Here is a 24,498-nt window from a genome sequence, read left to right as displayed (position 1 = left end):
TTTGCACACCCCTTAAGAAAATACTAACTCCTAGACAAAAATAGATAATTTGACTAAACTATCTCTAATTAAATAGGCATTGGGATTTGATCATATAACAATTAATAGGGGCAAATATGGAAAAATAAGGTTGATTCTTTCTTGATTTGCTAAGTGGATTTTTTTTTTATCCAAGAAAAAAAAGCTAAGTGGATTCTTGTTTTGATCCGGAGGGAGTGCCATTTAGTTTCCTTTTTCATCTTTTTGTCTTATCTTTTGTGACACCTCAGAAAAAAGAAATTTGAAAGAAAAAGAAATAAGTGAATTAAAAAAGAAGGATTCAAAATGCAATCAGCTTGTAGTTTGTTTTAAATTTAGTTTGGTCATCACTTGTCATGACATTGATTAAGAGTGTTAGGTTGCTTAATCCAGTTTATTTGGAAATCATTAATTAACTTGAATATGCAAAAGCTTTTGAGTTAAATGACTTATATTTGTAAGTTTTCAAAATTCCTGAATTAGGAGCTCAGTTGATCAGGGAGACACTTGTTGAGACCACCTCTTTGAATGGAGTTTAATTTTCACTAGTCGTCTAATTTCAATCTTTGGGCTGTAGGTCCCATGTTATTAGTTTCCAACAAATAAAAGATACGTTGTGGGGTAAGGCATAACTATTTAAGCCAAGCAGGAGTATGAGAGATATAACAAAACAAAAAAAAGTACCCGTCGCTAAACAATTAACTCGTTATCAAAAGATGTCTTATTTTTGTATGAAGTACAATGCTTACCTCATAAACTAATATTCGAGATTAGACTTAAGGGTGTGTCTGGTATGGAGGAAAATGTTCTTCATGATTTTTTTTTTTTTTTTTTTTTTTGTTTTAAATAAGTGATTTATTTACTTATTTTTGGTGTTTGGTAAATAGGCCTCGGTAATGAGTCGAGCCCCAGCCGAGTCCAATCGAGCTTAACCGGACTTGAACTGAGTCGAAATTGACTCCTTAATGTTTGCTTTTGCGTAGCACTATGTTATTAGAAAAATTAAATTTATAATAAATTGGTTGTTACGAAAAATGTAAGGATTAATAGTTTAAACTCAATTGTGATTCAATTATATACATTAGAATTCTAAATTAGAACTCCAATTCAAATGATGTTAACTTAACATTGAACATATAACACAACTGATGGGATATGGGGTGGCCATCATGAAATTGGAGGCTTCGTTCCGAACTTCAAGATCCACACTATGCTTATGTGGATATTTAAAGAATGGAAAACAAAGCCCAAGACTATTAGGACCCCAAAAGAAGAAAGAAGACCCATGTTTTTAGTCTTAAATTGAAGGCCCATAAGGTAAAAGGTATTTTAGTATTTTTGCTTGGATAATAAATCCTAATACAAATAGGCTATTATGTCTTCCTTTTGGAAGATAGATTATGTTGGATTATGAGTGTAGATTACTCTTTTGAGAGTTGGTGATTGTCTCATACCTCCTCTTGAACCTCTCTTGAATTACTACGAATAGATAATTCATGTGTTCATCTCTTCTTCCTTTGGATTGTATTTCGTATTTGAATGTTAATCTAATTAGTTCCTAGATTCTTTTCATTGTTTCTTTGGGTTAATTGATTGCATTTCAATTCTAGATTTATCCTTTCTTTCTTCTTATCCTAGATTCAAGATTATTGGTTGTTGTCACGCCCCAAACCTAGGGAGGCGTGGCCGACACTTAGTGCCTTACATGACCACGAGCATACCATCTGTAGCTTACGAACTCTGAACATACGTATGACCCCGAGCATACCATCTGTAACTTACGAACTCTGAACATACGTACAATAATCTAGGCCGGCAAGGCCGACATATGTCTCTGCAATAGCAAAACCCAAAGCAAGATATAAACAAGGGCCGACAAGGCCACCATACTATTATACTGAATATACAGGACACGTTTACAAACCTCTAAAAAGATCAAACTATACTGTGGTCGGGACAGGGCCCCGACCTACCCATCATCTCTATATACACAAAATAATACCAACTCTGGACCTGGTAACTTCGGATGAAGTGGAGCTTACCAATCAAGTTGATACTTTGTACTGTCTACTGGGGGGATCTCTCTGTCTGTCTATCAGGACCTGCAGGCATGAAATAAAGCGCCCCCGTCAAAAGGGACGTCAGTACGAAATAATGTACCGAGCATGTAAGGCAACTAAATAATTGAAAGCTGTAATACTGAAAGTAAGCGAGGAGTCAAGGATAATCTGGGCATAACTTACCTTTATGTGACTCCTATAACATGTACAACACTATAAAAGCAGTTGGCCTTATCTAGAAGTGGCATGTACATAGCTAAATTGTAAAACAGCCTTGAAGGCAAATGTAAATTACCCCGAAGGAAAACTGTATCTCTGTACATCCCCAAAGGAAAATGTATATGATGATGAATGCATAGCCCTGAAGGCAAACTGTATCTTTGTATAGCCCCGAAGGCAATGCGTATATATGTATATCCCCGAAGACAAATGCATAGCCCCGAAGGCAAATGTATATGATGATGAATGTATAGCCCCGAAGGAAAATTGTATCTTTGTATAAACCCGAAGTCAATACGCATATCTGTATAGCACCGAAGGAAACTGTATATGATGATGAATGCATAGCCCCGAAGGAAAATATATATGATGATGAATGCATATGTTAGATCTCGGATTGTTGCATTGTGAGTAGACTAATGCGAGCTTAAGGTGAATAAGAAGTCCTTACGAGATTAAGGAAAGTATTAGATAGCTTAAAGTGTGTACCATAGGATTTTGAAGTCATATGAAAATGTGGAACTAAGTTCGTTGAAGGAAGTGAGATGTAAGTCATGTTTGGAAAAGTTTTCTCTATAATTGAGCTAATATTTATTTAGTAATGTCTTGAGGAGGGGCTATGGGGCCTCTTGTATGGTTAATGAAGTGTTATGCAAGTGCCAAGAAGGTTCCATAAGGATTGAGAGTCAAACGAATTGAAAGGAGCAACTTATCGGAAGATGGCACTTTGACGGACAATTTGACGGACAATTTGACGGACTGTATAACATTTGACGACCCGTCAAATGGTGGAGCACCACCGTATAATGGTCACAGTGAGCCATGTTGGGCTGGCCACTTTGACGATGCACTTTGACGGACCGTAGGAATTTTGACGGTCCGTCAAAGTGGGTGTAGGATTGCCCGACGGGATTGTAAGTTACGCTTTATATATTTCATTTGATATCATTTGGACATTTCATTTTCCCAAATCAGATCCTTGAGCTCTCCAAAACCCTTTTTTTAGGTCTATATGTTATATCCCGTGTTTTGTGCATTCGAAAAATTAGAAATGATTTTGACTTGACAAAAATAAGGCTACGTTTTATTTTATCTAACATATGTGTGATATTCATGAAAAATATTGATGTGGAAATACGGAGGAAGGATAAGGGCAAAATTGAAATTTTAGAAATTAGTTTCGTGAATTACGAAATAAGATTTTAATGAATTGGGCTAAAAAAAAAAGAAGAGAAAATAAGGCCCAAAGTATAAGGGGTGGCCGGCCAAGCCTTGGCCCAAGCCCATGGAATTGGTCATGTGACCAATTAATATAAAAGAGAGGCTAAGCTTCAAGAATATTCAAGAAACAAAAAACAAAAACAAATTGAAGAACATCCAAAGGGGCCATTCGGCTAAGCTACAAAAAGAAGAAGAGAAAAATTCCAAGTTCATCAACTTTGATCCAAAAATCTCTTTCTTCTTGAATTCTTATTAAGCTCAAGACGCTCTTCGACGTGGTATAATTAGTTAAGCGAGAAAACTCTGTTTGCGGGAAGTGGAAGTTGGAAGAAAAAAGTAATAATTTTATTCTTTTATGTTATGAAATAAGTGCATATGTTTTAGTGATTAGAGTTGCATGAAAATTATGGAATTGTGGTGTGTGGATGCATGGCGTGTGTGTGTATGAAGTGGGTACATGGTCGTGAGCCATGGTGATGAAGGGGAGAGGTGAATTTAATTTTATTTGGCTTGTTAGTTGTGTCGTTATGACATTTATGACGTAAATAAAGGTTTAACGATTTAAGTCGGCATTGGAATTGGTAGTATGTTGTTATGGGGAAATTATATGTTTTTAATATAGTTTTTATGTAACTATGGAAATAGAGTTCTAAAATGTGAATTATGATTGTCATTAATGAACTTGGAAGAAAACAATACAACTTTGTTGTTTTGTTGCGTTTGTAGAAGCTTCAGATGGAATATGGAATTGGCGGGATTGTTTGAATCCTTGAGTATTATTTGGAATGTTATTGGATTATGTTTGAATAATCTTGAAGTAGTAAATAATTGTGAGAATATTGACATTGGGTTGGAAGTGTGAAGTTGGAATGGGAGTTGTTGCACAATGTAGAAAAGGAGAGCCTTTATGTTAGAATGTGTTTTATTGTGATTTTTGATGTTGTTGGTATTGTTGTGGGTGTTGTTGTTGATGTTATGGCCGAGTTAATTCTCGGGGATGTTGAATTTATAGGAGAAATGCTGCCGAAATTTCGGTAGACAAATATGGATTTATTTGAATTCTTAAAAGCTTGAAATTCACATTTGGTAATTGTGACCAATTGTAGATTTTGGAGCGAACGGGATTTGAGTTTGGGCGAGCGTAAGAAGTGAAAAAGGTATGTAAAGCTATCCCTTTCCTTCTTTTGGCATGTCCTAGGTGTACTAGGTTTGAATTTGAGCCTTGGGGAATATCCTGTTCCTAGAAATCCGAGTTTACTTTTAGTATTATTTCATTCAATGAAATTGAATTAGAATCATATGTTTGTTGGAAAGAAATGCTCAAGCACTCGTAACTTTCACATACGTAATCGAATCGCTTTGAAACTTTCATGGATGACTCCATAGAGTCTAATGTTTGTGAATTTCGTGCGCCACCTCGACTTGACCCGAGGTGGGCCCACTAGTCCCGAGATTTCCTTCATTTGTCTTACTTGATCTATTTTTGTATGATATAAAAAGGGGACTTTTGCCTATGAATTTAAGGCTCCGTTGATTTGCTCCATAAGTTATTTGAAAGCTCCTTAATGTGAATGATACAAAATTTTCAGAAAATGGCTTATGAAGTATTTTTCGAAAGTTTTGTAAATTTAAAGGCTCATATCTTTTGTATACTAATTCTGACAGACTCGATACTTACTTTGAGCTTTCTGATCTCAATATATATATATATATATATATATATATATATATACGTATATGGATTTATTTGTCGAGTCTTGGAATTTAATTGTGTATATGCATGTGGTTTCCGCACTACTCTGCTCGTGCCTATTACTATGATATCGTTCGCCGGTTTCCGGGCCGGTTTTGTAATCGTGCGTACTATGATATATTCGGCTGTATGATGTGTTACGGTTCCCGAGACCTCGCCATAGGGCCGGATTCCGTTTATGGAGTTATGCTGTGATATGGCTTATGATATGTTTTGATGATATGATATGTTGTGATGATATGCTGTGTTCGGGGTGTGTACGGAGATTTGAAACCTTCTGGAGTATGCTGTGTTCGGGGTGTGTACGGAGATTTGAAACCTTCTGGAGTATGCTGTGTTGTGGCACCAGCGTCGGAGTGGTGACCACGTTCCTGAGCCTTATGCATGATTTCTGTTTGCATTATGTACATATGTCTTTCGTATAGGTTTTGATATTTTGATCCGGTATTCTATTTTTGTACCCTTCACTTCAGTTATGGTTTGGGTTTCTGTACTTTATGCTTTACATATTCAGTACATCTTTCGTACTGACCCCCTTTCTTCGGGGGCTGCGTTTCATGCCCGCAGGTACAGAGGTTCGTGATCTGTCAGTGTAGGCCACACATCCTGTTGTTACAGAGTGCTCCTTTTGATCCGGAGCCTATATATTGGTACATATCTTTTGTGATGTATATGCTTCTGTATATTTTATTATTTGGGGTACGGTGGGGCCCTGTCCCGTCATATGATTCTGTTATGGTTTGTAGAGGCCTGTAGTCATATATGTGGGTAATGGGTCATGTGTGTGTTCGCTTGTCTATGTTCTGCGTCTTAATGCGGTCCCGTTTGCTATTATGGCCAAGACAGCCTAATTGTCTGTACACGTGTATGTATCTGGCGATATATATTCTGCCAATCTATCAGATTTGGATGCGGCCTAAATGGCCAGTACGTTTGTATATGTGCATATATTCGGCGATGTGTATTCCGCCGCCTCTGTTGGTTCTGATATGATATTTTGTACGCGCGACCGCTTAAGAAAATAATTGTTTTCGGTCTGTTTAAGATGATGAATATTAAATTTTTGGTTAAGCTATAATATGACGATTTGGTTTGTAAGCCAGTTTGGGGTGTCCAAATAGGGCACCAGTCGCGGCCCACGGGGCTGGGTCGTGACAAAAGTGGTATCAGAGCGGTTAGTCCTCGGAATGTCTATAGGCCGTGTCTCGTAGAGTCTTGTTTGTCGGTGTGTTGTGCACCACATCTATTAACAGGAGGCTACAGGACATTTAAGGTGTTACCTTTCTTTGGATCTTAGATCGTGCGATAGAGCCAGCCGTAGGAAATGAGTTCCTTTCTACTAACCCTTAATTTCAGCTGGAGAACGGTAGCGACAAAAGACAGTGACTGATGATATTAGAAGCTACACAGTACACAGGTAAGCAATGGTATGAAAGATGTATGTTGGGGAAGTCATTTGAAGTATGATTGAAATATAAAGTTGAAGATCGAAAAGGGAAAGTAAATAGGAAAGTGCCATCGGTGCCGTTTGAGTTATGTATGTGAGGTAAGTCTCGACATCTTCATACTTTTACTTGAAATTTAATTAGCCATGTGTGGTTATGATACGATATGATATGTACGTATATATGTTGGCCCTGTGAGGCATTGCTGGTATTTCTGCGTGCAGGTGTTGGGATAGTAAGAAGTACAGAGGAACCTCTGCCCAAATTTTTCCAGAATTATAAAAAGGAAAAATGAGATATAAGTTCTTAACATGTTTTGACCGTCGATGCCGATAGGGTAAATCTATTATGTTGGATTAAAGTTTTACGAGATGCCCTCCATGTCATTCGTAAGAAGCACCATCCTTATTTGGGAAATTTTATTTCGAGAAAGCATATATGACTAGCAAATTCTTAATTCATTTAAACGGACCAGAATACGTTCCAACCACACCTTGCTTTAGAAAAGCCTATGTTGAGGGGAAAAAATGTCCAACGACCAAGTTTCACCTTATTGGAAAAATACAAGCGTATGACAAGTAGTTGGGAATTAAATGGCTCGCTCACAACTCATATATATATGGAGGTAATTATGTAAATTAAGTACTAAGAAGTTCTGCGATGTTTGTCGGACTCTAGTTTCCTTCTGCTGGTAGTTGGAGAGGGCCTTACAGTAACATCTTATTAGTTCTCATCGACTTCTGTATATTTTATTATTTGGGGTACGGCGGGGCCCTGTCCCGTTATATGATTCTGTTATGGTTTGTAGAGGCCTGTAGTCATATATATGGGTAATGGGTCATGTGTGTGTTCGCTTGTCTATGTTCTGCGTCTTAATGCGGTCCCGTTTGCTATTATGGCCAAGACGGCCTAATTGTCTGTACACGTGTATGGATCTGGCGATGTATATTCCGCCAATCTATCAGATTTGGATGCGGCCTAAATGGCCAGTACGTTTGTATATGTGCATATATTCGGCGATGTGTATTCCGCCGCCTCTGTTAGTTCTGATATGATATTTTGTACGCGCGACCGCTTAAGAAAATAATTGTTTTCAGTCTGTTTAAGATGATGAATATTAAATTTTTGGTTAAGCTATAATATGACGATTTGGTTTGTAAGCCTGTTTGGGGTGTCCAAATAGGGCACCAGTCGGGGCCCACGGGGCTGGGTCGTGACACTATAAACTAATCCAAGCCAAATCCAAGAGAATCAAGAGGTTCAAGTGCTAAGAAGCTTGCTAGGGTTTGTGGAACTCAAGATTTCCCTTTGGTGTTGATGTTGGAGACTTCACTTTAGAGGAGTAAGTTGATCCAAGACTTGTTCTTGAGTGATTAAGGTAAGATTTCACATCTTTTACATTTGTTTAAGGTTGTTTGATTATTATACCATGTGGGTAAAGGAAGAAAAGTGAAAATAGAGTTCAAGTGTGAACTTGAGGATATTATGAGCTATAGGTTAACTTGAATTGAAATTCTTGCCATGGTATGAGTATAATCTTGTTGTGCGTGATACTAACGATGTTGATGAAGTATTGTATGTAAGTATGTATGGTGTTGTGGTGTAGATATTGTTATGAATGATCTTGAGAAGGAGTTCTGGGGATTGAATGATGCCTAATTTGAGTAAAGTATCTTGATTATGGTATTGCTAATAATGTCATTGTTGTTAGGGGTTGTTCTGAAATTCGGTAGAAGTAGAGGAAATAGGGGAAATGCTGCCCAATTCTCGTTAGCTCATGAATTATTCTAGTTTGAATTTAAGAGTGTCCTTAAGACTTAACCTTTGTATGAAACCTTTTTAAATGTAGATTTCTCAAGCTTTGGCTGTGAACGTTAAGTAGCTAAGAAGAAAAAGAGGTATGTAAGGCTAAACCTTCTTTCCTTAAGGCATGATCCCATTGTTGTATACCTTCATGTGAATTCCATAATGTCTTCCAAGATGACTTCATTCCTAGAATCACTAAATCTCATGATTCTTGATATTCTCACAATACCATTAGTCTCATCCTATGATAGTTAATTCTCTAAGGAAAGACATAATGAAAGTGATGATGATGATGATGTTGAGGATTCATATGTACTCCTATGTATATGTATATATATGCATATCAAAGTATGATTATTAAGAACACCGAGCTTATGTGGCCAGGTACGATATTTATCGCGTGCGCACCACTGCAGTTGGGTACGGATAACACTGAGCCTTGGTAGGGCCAGGTATGTATAACACCGAGCCTTGTCATGGCCGAGTATATGAGACACCGAACCTTTATGGTCGGTTATGGTACTACTATATATATAAAAGCATATGTAATTAAAGGTTCCCATTAGAAAGAGGGTAAGAAAGTATGATGGACGTCGTTAGAGGTATAAATGACTTTATCATCCCATGACTCTTCTATCTTATATTATTATCATGCTTCTATTATGTTATTGATTATGCCTTACATACTCGGTACCTTGTTCGTATTGACGTCCTTTTTGTTGTGGACGCTGCGTCATGCCTGCAGGTGTACAGGGAGATAGAGTTGATCCTTAGGTTTCTTGTTCAGAGACTGCTTAGGGGAGCTCCACTTGATTCGGAGCTGCAGCTGTTGGTACTATTCTTTTGTGTATATATATGGGCATGTCGGGGCCCTATCCCGTCTATATGATGTTGCATACTCTCTTTAGAGGCTCGTAGATAGTTGTGTACAGGTTGATGTCTTGTAACCTTGTCGGCTCATAATTTTGTAATTCATTTTGCTAGCCTTTTCGACTTGTGTATATGTAAATGGGCATAGTTGATGTTGGTATAAAAGTGTCTTAGCCCAATGGAAATGGTATTACTGATGCGTATAGATTGTTAGCGGGCCATGTGGCTCACCTAGATATGATTGTGAAAGTATGATGAGAGGTGCCCGGTGGGTTAGCTCCGGGTGCCCATCATGGCCCTCCGGTTGGGTCGTGACGAAAGTGGTATCAGAGTAGTTTCGTAATAGGGTGTATCTACGATCCGTGTCCAGTAGAGTCTTATTTATGGGTGTGTTGTGCGCCACACTTATAAAAAGGAGGTTGCAGGCTTTTTTAGGAATGAATGACCTTCTTTCTTTATAAGATCGTGCGATAGAGCCATGATATAAGAATTTCTCTTCCTTTAACCGTGTCTTATGTATTTAAGAAATTCCTGTAAAGCGGAAAGCTACGGCAGCCCAAAAGGGCAAGACAGTGGCAGAAAGGCGGGCTGAAAGAGTACCGCCAACGGATATAGAGGGAGGTGAGTCCCACAATAAGGTTCAATCTCAGTCCTCTCACTCGTTGCCTATTTCTGAGGAGCATGAGGGAGCCTCAGCCCCAGCTCAAGCACCCCTCGCTCCTCTACCAGATGTTTCAAGCCAAGAGATGAAAGAAGCCATTCAATTGTTGACTCAGTTAGTCTCCGCTCAGGCCCACAACAAGGTATGGGTCATGGTGATAAGGCGGTTAGTGCAAGAGCCAGTGACTTTATTAGCTTGAACCCTCCGGAATTCTTCGGGTCAAAACCGAATGAGGACCCTCAAATCTTTATTGATGGAATGATGAGGACACTTCGGTTAATGCATGCTTTCGACGTTGAATCGGTGGAGTTAGCATCATATGGATTGCGGGATGTAGCAGTTCATTGGTATACGGTTTAGTTGTCTTCTAGGAGAGTCAATGCACCTCTCTCGGTATGACAAGAATTTGTTGATGCTTTCCTACGACACTACTTGCCCCCAGAGGTTCGGCGGGTTAGAGCCGATAAGTTCTTGAATCTAAGGGAAGGAAGTATGAGTGCCTTAGAGTATAGTCTCTGCTTCCATTGTTTGGCTAGGTATGCTCCGGCCATGGTAGCGGATATGGGTGATCGGGTGCATCGGTTTATGAGTGGCTTAGGTCCACACTTGATGGATAAGTGCTTGACTGCATCACTTTAGGACAATATGAACATTTCCCGCATTCAAGACCATGCCCAGAATTTTGAGGAAAGCCAACAACAACAAAGAAGTGAGCGAGAGCATGATAGAGGGTATAACAAGAGGGCTAGATCTTCGAGTACGATTAGTGAGTTCAGAGGAGGGAAAAGGCAGCAGTTTTATAGGCATTCAGGCCATTCCATGACTAGTGCGCCTCCATGGTTTACTGGCCAGAGATTTGATAGTTCTACTCACTCCGGGCTGAGTCAGAGTTTTAGAGCTTCAGGTTCTCAGTACAGAGGTGACTCGGGCCAGGCAAGGCCACCCATGCTATGATGTTCTCTGTACAGGAAGTTACATTGGGGCCAGTGTCGGTTAGGCTCAGATGCTTGCTATGCATGTGGTCGGCCAGGCCATATCATGCGTGATTGCCCTTCGAGAGGTACTAGAGGGACAGTTCAGGCCACCGGGTCAGCAGCGGGGTCTTCGTCATCTATACGCCCTCCGAGGCAAGGTTCACAGACGCCAGCTAGCCGTGGTAGAGGTAGAGGAGGAGCGCCCGGTTCTAGTGGTCCTTAGCACCGTATTTATGCTCTGGCAGGATGACAGGATCTTGAGTCCTCCCCTGATGTTGTCACGGGTATATTATCGGTATTTTCTCTTAATGTATATGCATTGATCGATATAGGCTTCACATTGTCATATGTTACTCCTTATATTACTGGTCGATTTGGGGTAAAGCCAGAGTCAATCAAACCTTTCGAGGTATCTACACCCGTTGGTGATCCGGTAATAGCTAGCCGAGTATATAGAAATTGTGTAGTTGTGATTTGTGATCATCGTACTATGGTTGATTTGCATGAGTTGAAAATGGTGGACTTTGATGTTATTATGGGCATGTATTGGTTGGCTTCTTGCTATACCAATGTTGATTGTAGGACGAAAATGGTTCGCTTCCAGTTTCCGGAAGAACCAGTTTTGGAATGGAAAGGAAATATAGTATCCCCGAGAGGTAGGTTTATTTCCTATCTCAAGGAAAGAAAGATGATCGCGAAAGGTTGTATTTATCATTTAGTCTGAGTTCAAGATATAGAAGCCGAATCACCGACTCTTTAGTTTATCCCCGTAGTGGATGAGTTTCTGGATGTATTCCTGGATGAGCTTCAAGGCCTTCCCCCAGGGCGGGAGATTGATTTTGCTATTGATGTACTACCGGATACCAAGCCCATATCTATTCCTCCTTATAGAATGGCTCCTGCAGAGTTGAAAGAACAATTGGACTTGCTTGAAAAAACTTTATTAGGCCTAGTTCATTCCCGTGGGGAGCACCCATGTTATTTGTGATAAAGAAAGACAGCTCTTTGCGAATGTGTATTGATTACAGACAACTGAATAAGGTGATGATCAAGAATAAATATCTGCTTCCAAGGATTGATGATTTATTGGATCAACTACAGGGTGCCAAATAGTTTTCAAAGATAGACTTGAGATCCGGCTATCATCAGGTGAGAGTCAAGGAGGAAGATATTCCTAAGACGGCCTTCAGAACGAGATATGGTCATTTCGAGTTCCGGGTAATGTCGTTTGGGCTAACTAATGCACGGACAGTATTTATGGATTTGATGAACAATGTGTTCAGGCCTTTCCTAGACTTGTTTGTGATTGTATTCATTGATGATATCCTGGTATATTCTCTGTTACACCTTGGAAATTCCCCTGTGAACGTACGGTGAATAGACTAACGAAGAATACGAGTCTATGATGTTTTAACAAGAAGGGAACGACGTTTGATGACTCTAAGTAAGATTTCAAAGGCAATTGCAATGAAAGGTAGGTTATGCTCCACAATGACTAATCATAGGTTTTGGAAATGTGAAAAGTTGCAGGTTTGCATTCTGGCCAGTTGGTCGTAAAATGAAATACGGACCGTAAAGTGGTATACGGTCCGTAAACTGCCATGTTGTATTTCAGCTTCCAAAAACTTCAACTTTCTGCCAAATGACCAAATGGTTAAATACAACCTGAAATACGGACCATAAAGTGGTTTACGGCCCGTAAACTGTGTCCGTAAATCACCACGTCTCAGCGTGAGTTTCTGATTCTGTTATGATTAAATATGACCACGAAGGACGGTCTGTAAACTGGAATACGGACCGTAAACCAAGTTTACGACCACTGCGCTGTTCACTCTAGACCAGATTTTAAGTCATTAAATAAGGGATCCAAGTTTATTATTTCATTTCCACATTTCATCCCTTCTCTCTAAAACCTCTCTCTACATTTATTCCACAAGGATTCAAGGATTATTAGTGAACAACAACATAAACTAAGTGAATCAAGTATAAGAAAACCCATTAAGGATCATACAAGTCAAGAAATCTCATTGGAGATAAACTAGGGTTTTGCTTAAGTGGAGTATTATCAACCAAGGCTTATTCCTACGACATCTAAGGTAAGATTTATGATGTTTATATGTTTTTTAAGGTATTTAAGAGTTGAAATACTTGGATTGTAGAAAGGTATGTCAAAATGGGTCATGAATGTGGAATAGTGCCATTTTGAGAAATAGTTTGAATTGAGTTATGAGTCCTGATGTTTTGTAATGTAAATGTGTTATAAATGATGTTGAGAACATGAGATGAGCAATGTACGTGAATGGACATAGTCGTGCGTTATGGCCATGGATATGGATGATTGAAAAGTGAGTCTAGAATATGGATAATGTGGATGAATAATGACTATTGTTGTAGTGTTGTGAATGTATTGTTGACGTTTGAGAGTTGAAATACACTATAGAGGAATGTCGTATAAATAGGGGAGACGTTGCCCGATTTTCTCTAGTTTAGTCATGTATGCTAGCTATCAATTCTAATGATAGTATGACTTTAATGAAGGTAGAAACGTGAGCTTCGGAGGAGAACGTGCAAGTGGTAAATAGTTGAACGGAAAGGTATGTAAGGCTAACCCTTCTTTCATAAGGCATGGTTCTTTGGCCAAACATCTAAATCTTCCATAAGTCTATGATGTCACATAAATGATTCGATCTTCCGAGCTATTAAGCTCACGATTATTGATATGCTATGATTGTACTAAGTTCCTCGTATGACGAGTAAGCCTATAAAGGTAAGTATGATGAATGATGATAATAGTGATGATGATATTGAGGATGACTATAATGGTAATAGCGATAATGATAATGATGACGATGATGATAGTAATGATAATAGTAAGGATGCTTATGAGCTATATGTATGTATGCCCTTGTATGGCTACTATGAAACACCGAGCTTATATGGCCGGGTAGTATATGTATAGATGTATATGTATGTATGTTTACGTAACGCGCGCACACCACTGCAGTTGGGTACGGATCACACTGAGCCTTGGTAGGGCCAGCTATGTGTAACACTGAGCCTTGGTTTGCCAGGTATGTATGACCACCGAGCCTAGCTATGGTCGGGTACGTGAAACACTGAACCTTCGGGGTCGGGTATGTTATGTAAATGATATGTATATGATATGATTATGTATGTGATATGATTATGTATACAATATGAATGTGAATAAGGGTATGTATACGAATACTAGTACTAATATGGAACGGATACGAATATAGATACGGATATTGAGGTATGAGCACAAACACACATTAGAATGGAAAGTTTCTATGAAAGGCAAGTAAGTGCCATGACGATGATATTATTATCTCCCATCCTATGTTGTCTCATATGTTGTATATTATGCTTCTATATTGTTGTTGATCATGCTTTACATACTCAATACATTCTTCGTACTGACGTCCTTTTGTTTGTGGATGTTACGTCATGCCCGCAGGTGCACAGGGAGACAGGCTCGATCCATAGCTACATTCTCAGAGACTACATAGCAAAGCTCCATTTCCTTCGGAGCCATAGTGTTACACCTCAGAAGTTTTTCCGTACTTGTATGATGAGTGGAATGATGAAAAGTTGAGTGAATGATGTTTTGTTAAGTCGGGAATGGCTAATTAAGAATTTTTGGAAATAAGAAAGTCGCGGAAAATTTTTCAGCCAGTGGTCGTATATGGCACTATACGGCCCGTAAAGTGATTTACGGACCGTATAGTGCAATCGTCCTCCAGCTTGTCAAAAATCCCAACTTTCTGTAAATGTTGAATATGGTTAAATACGACCCAGTTTACGGCCCGTAAACTGGTTTACGGACCGTAAACCAGGTCGTAAACTACCATGTCCATCAGCCAAAACTTTCAGTCTTTGAAATGGTTAAATACGACCATAGTGGACGGACCGTAAATCAAAATACGGTCCGTATATGGTGGTTTACGACCACTGTTCATCCCGACAAGTTTTCATTAAAGATCAGATTTTGAATTATTAAAAGAGAACTTAAGCCCATTTCACGTCATTTTTCATCCAACACTTCAAGAAAACTATAGAGTGTTGTTCAACACTTCAACTCTAAGAATAGCAAGAAAATCCAAGGAAACCTAAGATTATCAACACCAAATTCATGAGAATAAGTGTAAGAACACATCAAAGGATCTTCTAAGTCAAGAAATTCCGAAGAAGGTGGAACTAGGGTTTTGGCCAATTGAAGTATTTCAACTTAAGGATTGTTCAACCATCCTCCAAGGTAAGTTTCATGATTATTCCATATTGTTTGAAATATTGGAAAGCTTAGACACTTGAAATGTAGAAGAACAGAGAAATGGGTCATTATTGAGTGAATAGTGACATAAATGAATGATAGTGGAATCGAACTATGAATATTGAAGTTTTGTGAGTACTAATACGTTATAAATGATGTTTATATCATGAAACAAACATTAAATGCATGACAACGCAAGGATGAGCTAGAAGTAGGAATAAGGGAAAATTGGAGGAAAATGGTGGATTTTGCCAAACGCACGTAAATGACGATTGTCGATTATGATATTGTGAATAATATTATGAATATTGGGAGTTGATATAGAACGTGAGAAAAGTAGCATGAGCGAAGGAAGCGTTGTCCGACTTCTCCTAGAATTACCGACACGTTCTTATAGTCAGTTACTAATGTTGATACGAATTCTCGTATGAAGGTAACGACGTGATATCGACGGAGAACAAGTGAGCGATATCTTAGCTAAACGACCAAGGTATGTGAGGCTAGTCCTTCTTTCTAAAGGCATGAATCTTTTAACTTGAATCCCTATTTCTTTCGTGAGTTCTTACATTCTAAGAAGTTAAAAGCATATACTTATGAATGTCTATATGAGATAAGTTATACGATATGATGACACTAGAATGATGATGATGTTATTCCTTGCCTACACTCACCTTATGTACTAGTCCTTTCAAGGTGAGGCAGAATGTCCATGACGGTTCCATAATGTAATCGGGGGATCACGACCTTACGTCACCCCGATAGAGTAAAGTTGATCATGAGTCAAATATACGCATTATGATAAGATAAGTATTTTATGATAAGCATATTACTATGAGCATTTACATTGAGCATGTCATGAGCATTTCACACCGGGCCTAGTTGGCCGGGCAGACACCGCTTCGACGGGCGGCGATACGGATACACCGCGACCTACGGGCGTGGGCAGACACCACTAGTGGGCGGCATGAGATGGTACCCCGGACGCGGGAGGCCTGGACGCGGGCTAATATTATTGATTATCACACCGTTCCGACATGGACGGGCAGCTTGCATATGATGCATACATGTTATGATGATGAGTAAGACATCATGCATTACTTCATGTATGATTATCAGTCAGATACAGTTGTCTCATATTGATGTTATCCTCATATTACTGATGTTTCCTTTCATTATGTACGCCTCTCATACTCGGTACAATATTCGTACTGACGTCCTTTCTTCGGACGCTGTGTTCATGCCCACAGGTAGACAGGGAGGAGAGCTTGGCCCAGGTCCTCAGTAGCTGTCAGCTGTTAGATAGCACTCCATTGTTCGGAGGTGCTTATGGCTATTCTTTTGATGTACATTCATATATGCATAGTTTGGGCATGACGGAGTCTTGTTCCATCCATGTATTCATTATGTTAGTAGAGGCTCGTAGATATGCAGTGTGGGTTAGATGGTCTCACAAGAGGTTTTCATATGTATGTATATTATTTTGATGGCCGAGAGGCAAATGTATATAAAGTATTTATGTTTCGATTAAATATGATTTTTCCTACAATTGGTATGAAAATTGATAAAAGAGTATTAAATGAGCAAGATAAGTAGTAGAGTGAGCGGTGCTCGGTAACTAGCTCCGGGTACCCGTCGTGGCCCCTAGCTGGGTCGTTACAGAAGTGGTATCAGAGCAGTTCGCCCTAGGAAATGTCTATGAGCCGTGTCTAGTAGAGTCGTGTTTATGGTGTGTTGCGCGCCACGCTAATAAACAAGAGGCTACAGGGCATTTAGGAAAATGACCATCTTTCTTCTCATGAGATCGTGCGATATAGCCATGTCTAGGATTATATCATTCCTAAAAGTGCGTTATGGTTTCAGAAAATGCCGCCGAAAGGAAAAGCTACAGCTGCCCAGAAAGGTAAAGCTTCGACAAAGAGGCAGGCGGAAAGAGAGCCTCCGACAAATGTAGAGGAAAGTGAATCGCAAAGTGAGACCGTGCCCAATGTAGAAGAGCAGGGAGGAGCCTCAGCTCCGATTCCTCCACCGGGTGCTTCGGGTCAACAAGTGTCCGAGGCCATACATTTATTGACGCAGTTGGTTGCCGCTCAGGCACAACGACAGAATGCGGGCCCAAGTGATCGTTCAGCTAGTACAAGAGCCCGTGATTTCCTTACTCTAAATCCTCGAGAATTTTTCGGGTCGAAGCCGGGTGAGGACCCACAAGGTTTTATCGATGAAATGTTGAGGACGCTAACACTTATGCATGCTTCTGAGACTGAATCTGTAGAGTTGGCCTCATATAGACTTCGCGACGTGGCGGTACTATGGTATAAGAATTGGGTGATAACAAGAGGGGAGAATGCACCACCTCCCGTGTGGCAAGAGTTTGTAGATGCCTTTATTCGTCACTACTTGCCACCTGAAGTCCGCCGAGCTCGAGCGGACAGGTTCTTGAATTTGAAACAAGGAAGCATGAGTGCCCGAAAGTATAGTATGCAATTCAACTCATTGGCCCGGTATGCTCCGACTATGGTGGCTGACATGGGGGACCGAGTCTATAGATTTGTGAGTGGTTTAGGACCACACTTGTTCAGAGATTGCCTGACAGCCTCTTTGCAAGACGGGATGGATATTTCCCGGATACAGGCCCATGCTCAGAACCTCGAGGAACGACAACGACAGCAGAGAAGTGATCGTGAGGGTGACAGAAGACAAGGTAAGAGGGCTAGATCTATGGGGGAGAGCAGTGAGTACCGAGGGGGACCGAGGCAGACATATTCTAGGTGCTCAGGTCAGTCATTGACTAGTGCACCTCCTAGATTCTCAGATAGGAGGGTTGACCGTTCTTTTCAGTCAGGCCAGGGGCAGAGTTCGAGGGCCTTAGATTCGCAGTCTAGGGGAGACTTTAGCCAGAGGAGACCTCTAGTACCGCAGTGTAGCCAGTGTGGCAAACTACATTCCGGACAGTGTCGTCAGGGTTCGGATGCTTGTTATGCTTGCGGGCAAGTTGGTCACATGATGAGAGATTTCCCCTCAGCGAGAGATAGAGCTGGGACTCAGCCTACAGGTTCAGCAGCGGGTTCTTTTTCAGCACGCCCGACAGCACAGACTCCTCAGACTACAGCAGGTAGGGGCAGAGGTAGAGGGGGAGCATCTACTTCAGGTGCTGTACAGCCCCGTGTGTATGCTTTAGCTGGGCGACAAGATCTTGAGTCTTCCCAGATGTTGTCACAGGTACCTTGACAATATTTTTCCGTGACGTATATGCTCTGATTGATCCAGGTTCTACCTTCTCATATATTACTCCGTATATCGCTGATTATGTTGGGGTAAGACTTGAGCCAATTAAACCTTTCGAGGTATTCACTCCGGTTGGTGATCCTGTAATAGCGAGGCGAGTATATCAGAACTGTTTAGTCATTATAGGTGATCGTCAGACAAGGGCTGATCTAATTGAACTTGAGATGATAGATTTTGACGTAATTATGGGTATGGACTGGTTGGCATCATGCTATGCTAATGTTTGTTGCCGGACAAAGGTAGTTCGATTCCAATTTCCGGGAGAGCCCATACTCAAGTGGAAGGGTAATACCGTTTCCTCAAAGGGTAGGTTTGTTTCCTACCTTAAGGCGAGAAAGATGATAGCCAAGGGTTATATTTGTCATCTAGTTCGGGTTCATGACACGGAAGCGGAAGTGCCAACTTTCCAGTCTGTCCCAGTAGTGAATGAATTCCCAGATGTGTTTCCCGATGAGTTACCAGGCCTTCCTCCAGAAAGGGAGATCGACTTTGCTATTGATGTACTACCAGACACCGAGCCTATTTCTATTCCTCCATATCGAATGGCTCCAGCAGAACTGAAAGAGCTGAAAGCACAGCTAAAAGATTTACTTGAGAAGGAGTTTATAAGGCCTAGTTCCTCGCCATGGGGAGCACCAGTCCTGTTCGTAAGGAAGAAAGACGGATCTCTACGAATGTGCATCGACTACAGGCAGTTGAACAAGGTGACAATAAAGAATAAATACCCTCTTCCTAGAATTGACGACTTGTTCGATCAATTGCAAGGTGCTAAATGGTTATCCAAGATAGATCTGAGATCGGGTTATCATCAGGTGAGAATTAGGGAAGCAGATATTCCCAAGACAGCCTTCAGGACAAGATATGGTCACTACGAGTTTCGAGTAATGTCGTTCGGGTTGACGAATGCCCCGGCGGTGTTCATGAATTTAATGAATAATGTGTTCAGGCCGTTTTTGGATCTCTTTGTGATAGTGTTCATCGACGATATTTTGGTGTACTCTCGCACAGAGTCAGAACATGCAGATCATCTAAGAATTGTTCTTGGCGTTCTTCGAGATCGGGAATTGTATGCAAAGTTTTCGAAGTGCGAGTTTTGGCTAAACTCAGTGGCATTTCTAGGTCATGTTATTTCAGATAATGGTATCCAAGTCGACACTCAGAAAATAGAAGCTGTGAAGACTTGGCCAAGACCTACGACGCCTACAGAAGTTCGTAGTTTCCTTGGGTTAGCAGGATACTATAGAAGATTTGTAGAGGGTTTCTCATCTATTTCAGCCCCATTGACAAAGTTAACCCAGAAGTCAGCTAAAGTCCAGTGGAGTGATGCCTGTGAGCGTAGCTTCCAAGAGCTGAAAAATAGGTTGACCTCAGCGCCGGTGCTAACACTTCCATAAGGATCAGATGGCTATGTAGTGTATTGTGACGCCTCCGGTGTGGGATTAGGATGTGTATTGATGCAGAATGGGAAAGTTATTGCATATGCTTCGAGACAGTTGCGAAAACATGAACAGAATTACCCCACTCATGATCTTGATCTAGCTGCGGTCATTCATGCATTGAAAATATGGAGACACTACTTATATGGTGTGCACGTGGACATCTATACGGATCACAAAAGCCTTCAATATATTTTCAAACAGAAGGAGTTGAACCTGCGGCAAAGGAGATGGTTAGAATTACTGAAGGATTATGATGTGAACATTCTATAGCAAGTCTCGGCATACGACCCATTGATTCAGGAGATGCAGGTATTAGCGTCAATGACCCCACAGTTTCATAATTGAATCTAGAAGTGAAGGAATGGAAATATGAAGATCGTCAGTTAAGCCACTATCGAGATCTATCTCAGGAAAAGGAAGAGTCTCCATTCGAAGTTTCCATAGAAGGGGTTCTTAGATATCGAGGCCGGCTATGTGTACTGAATGTGGCAAACTTGCGCCAATGGATTTTAGAGGAAGCACATTATTCCCGGTATTCTATTCATCCAGGTGAAACCAAGATGTACCACGATCTCAAATTGGTATACTGGTGGGATGGCATGAAGCGAGACATAGCAGAATTTGTAGCACAGTGTCCGAATTGCCAGCAAGTGAAGACCGAGCATCAAAATCCAGGAGGGTTATTGCAAGCAATGGAAATTCCTACGTGGAAATGGGAAGATATTAACATGGATTTTGTGGTAGGATTACCCCGTACGCGAGGGAAGTATGATTCTATATGGGTGATCGTGGATAGACTCACGAAAGCAGCTCATTTTCTCCCCGTTAGAACCACATATTCAGCCGAGGATTATGCTAAATTGTATCTCAAGGAGATTGTACGACTTCACGGTATTCCTTTGGCCATTATCACAGACAGAGGGGCACAGTTCAAAGCCAAGTTCTGGAACTCCTTCCAAGAAGGTCTAGGTACCCAAGTTAAGCTCAGCACGACGTTCCATCCGCAGACCGACGGACAAGCCGAAAGCACTATTCAGACCTTAGAGGATATGCTACGGGCATGTGTATTGGACTTTGGCGGTAATTGGGATGAGCATTTGCCTCTTATTGAATTTGCCTATAATAACAGCTATCATTCCAGCATTCAAATGGCCCCGTATGAAGCCTTATATGGAAGAAAATACAGATCTCCAATTGGATGGTTTGAAACCGGAGAAGTACAATTGATAGGCCCCGACTTGATCCAACAAGCAGTTGAAAAGGTTAAAGTGATTCGAGACCGACTGTTAACAGCTCAAAGTCGCCAAAAGTCTTATGCAGATAATCGCCGACGAGATTTGGAATTTCAAGTGGGCGATTGGGTGTTCCTGAAGGTATCGCCGATGAAGGGAGTGATGAGATTTGGCAAGAAGGGAAAGCTGAGTCCCAGATATATCGGACCCTACCAAATCATTCGCAAGGTAAGTCGAGTAGCCTATAAATTGGACTTGCCTTCAGAGCTCGAATCCGTGCATCCAGTATTCCATGTTTCGATGCTCCGCAAGTGTATTGGAGACCCAACAAGAATAGTTCCGGTTGATGATGTGCAAGTAACAGAGAAGCTAACATACGAGGAAATGCCCATTGCCATTTTGGATAGACAAGTACGAAGGCTTCGGAATAAAGAGGTTGCTTCAGTCAAAGTTCTATGGCGGAACAATAATCGGGAAGAAATGACTTGGGAAGTGGAGGAGAAGATGAAATCTATGTACCCCCATTTGTTCCAATCCCCAGAAGAGATTCAAGATGAGACGTCGATGGTGTAAGGTATGTATGTTTTAGTTTTATGTTTTTGGTCGTGTGTGGCCATAAATGTGTTGATATTGTGATATAGCCCTGTGAGGCGAAGATGTTGTGGGTTGTTGTAATGGAAAGGTAGTATCCAATTTAAAAAGGAAACTCTGGCAAAATTTTTCCAGAATCCCCGAGTGTCGAACATTCGAGGACGAATGTTCCAAAAGGGGGGAATAATGTTACACCTCGGAAGTTTCTCCGTACTTGTATGATGAGTGGAATGATGAAAAGTTGGGTGAATGATGTTTTGTTAAGTCGGGAATGGCTAATTAAGAATTTTTGGAAATAAGAAAGTCGCGGAAATTTTTTCAGCCAGTGGTCGTATATGGCACTATACGGCCCGTAAAGTGATTTACGGACCGTATAGTGCAATCGTCCTCCAGCTTGTCAAAAATCCCAACTTTCTGTAAATGTTGAATATGGTTAAATACGACCCAGTTTATGGCCCGTAAACTGGTTTACGGACCGTAAACCAGGTCGTAAACTACCATGTCCATCAGCCAAAACTTTCTGTCTTTGAAATGGTTAAATATGACCATAGTGGACGGACCGTAAATCAAAATACTGTCCGTATATGGTGGTTTACGACCACTGTTCATCCCGACAAGTTTTCATTAAAGATCAGATTTTGAATTATTAAAAGGGAACTTAAGCCCATTTCACATCATTTTTCATCCAACACTTCAAGAAAACTCTAGAGTGTTGTTCAACACTTCAACTCTAAGAATAGCAAGAAAATCCAAGGAAACCTAAGATTATCAACACCAAATTCATGAGAATAAGTGTAAGAACACATCAAAGGATCTTCTAAGTCAAGAAATTCCGAAGAAGGTGGAACTAGGGTTTTGGCCAATTGAAGTATTTCAACTTAAGGATTGTTCAACCATCCTCCAAGGTAAGTTTCATGATTATTCCATATTGTTTGAAATATTGGAAAGCTTAGACACTTGAAATGTAATAGAACAGAGAAATGGGTCATTATTGAGTGAATAGTGACATAAATGAATGATAGTGGAATCGAACTATGAATATTGAAGTTTTGTGAGTACTAATACGTTATAAATGATGTTTATATCATGAAACAAACAGTAAATGCATGAAAACGCAAGGATGAGCTAGAAGTAGGAATAAGGGAAAATTGGAGGAAAATGGTGGATTTTGCCAAACGCACGTAAATGACGATTGTCGATTATGATATTGCGAATAATATTATGAATATTGGGAGTTGATATAGAACGTGAGAAAAGTAGCATGAGCGAAGGAAGCGTTGTCCGACTTCTCCTAGAATTAGCGACACGTTCTTATAGTCAGTTACTAATGTTGATATGAATTCTCTTATGAAGGTAACGACGTGATATCGACGGAGAACAAGTGAGCGATATCTTAGCTAAACGACCAAGGTATGTGAGGCTAGTCCTTCTTTCTAAAGGCATGAATCTTTTAACTTGAATCCCTATTTCTTTCGTGAGTTCTTACATTCTAAGAAGTTAAAAGCTTATACTTATGAATGTCTATATGAGATAAGTTATACGATATGATGACACTAGAATGATGATGATGTTATTCCTTGCCTACACTCACCTTATGTACTAGTCCTTTCAAGGTGAGGCAGAATGTCCATGACGGTTCCATAATGTAATCGGGGGATCACGACCTTACGTCACCCCGATAGAGTAAAGTTGACCATGAGTCAAATATACGCATTATGATAAGATAAGTATTTTATGATAAGCATATTACTATGAGCATTTACATTGAGCATGTCATGAGCATTTCACACCGGGCCTAGTTGGCCGGGCAGACACCGCTTCGGCGGGCGGCGATACGGATACACCATGACCTACGGGCGTGGGCAGACACCACTAGTGGGCGGCATGAGATGGTACCCCGGACGCGGGAGGCCTGGATGCGGGCTAATATTATTGATTATCACACCGTTTCGACATGGACGGGCAGCTTGGATATGATGCATACATGTTATGATGATGAGTAAGACATCATGCATTACTTCATGTATGATTATCAGTTAGATTCAGTTGTCTCATATTGATGTTATCCTCATATTACTGATGTTTCCTTTCATTATGTACACCTCTTATACTCGGTACAATAATCATACTGACGTCCTTTCTTCGGACGCTGTGTTCATGCCCACAGGTAGACAGGGAGGAGAGCTTGGCCCAGGTTCTCAGTAGCTATCAGCTGTTAGATAGCACTCCATTGTTCGGAGGTGCTTATGGCTATTCTTTTGATGTATATTCATATATGCATATTTTGGGCATGACGGAGTCTTGTTTTGTCCATGTATTCATTATGTTAGTGGAGACTCGTAGATACGCAGTATGGGTTAGATGGTCTCACAAGAGGTTTTCATATGTATGTATATTATTTTGATGGCCGAGAGTCAAATGTATATAAAGTATTTATGTTTCGATTAAATATGATTTTTCCTACAATTGGTATGTAAAATTGATAAAAGAGTATTAAATGAGCAAGATAAGTAGTAGAGTGAGCGGTGCTCGGTAACTAGCTCCGGGTACCCGTCGTGGCCCCTAGCTGGGTCGTGACATATAGCTTTTGGGTACTTATTCTTTTGTGTACATAATTATGGGCATAGCGGGGTCCT

At 40.5% G+C, this 24,498-nt stretch overlaps 1 protein-coding gene across 1 annotated transcript; it reads left to right on the top strand.

The window, feature by feature from the left end:
* The first annotated feature begins 47 nt into the window (after positions 1 to 47).
* LOC132641069 (uncharacterized) lies at positions 48 to 24,015 on the top strand. Its single transcript, XM_060357948.1, has 3 exons — positions 48 to 4,675; positions 5,839 to 5,921; positions 14,506 to 24,015. The coding sequence occupies exon 3, from the start codon at positions 17,182 to 17,184 to the stop codon at positions 18,541 to 18,543; it is 1,362 nt and encodes a 453-aa protein (XP_060213931.1). The 5' UTR covers positions 48 to 4,675; positions 5,839 to 5,921; positions 14,506 to 17,181; the 3' UTR covers positions 18,544 to 24,015.
* Positions 24,016 to 24,498: the final 483 nt, after the last annotated feature.

The sequence above is a fragment of the Lycium barbarum genome, chromosome 5 (genome assembly GCF_019175385.1).
Source record: "Lycium barbarum isolate Lr01 chromosome 5, ASM1917538v2, whole genome shotgun sequence".
NCBI classification, from domain to species: Eukaryota; Viridiplantae; Streptophyta; class Magnoliopsida; order Solanales; family Solanaceae; genus Lycium; species Lycium barbarum.
Note: the sequence above shows the minus strand (reverse complement) of the source record. Positions and strands in the feature narration are given on the sequence as shown.

Bases quoted from the DNA above. Each gene is read 5' to 3' on its own strand.
- LOC132641069 (XM_060357948.1), top strand. From the start codon at position 17,182: ATGCCGCCGAAAGGAAAAGCTACAGCTGCCCAGAAAGGTAAAGCTTCG.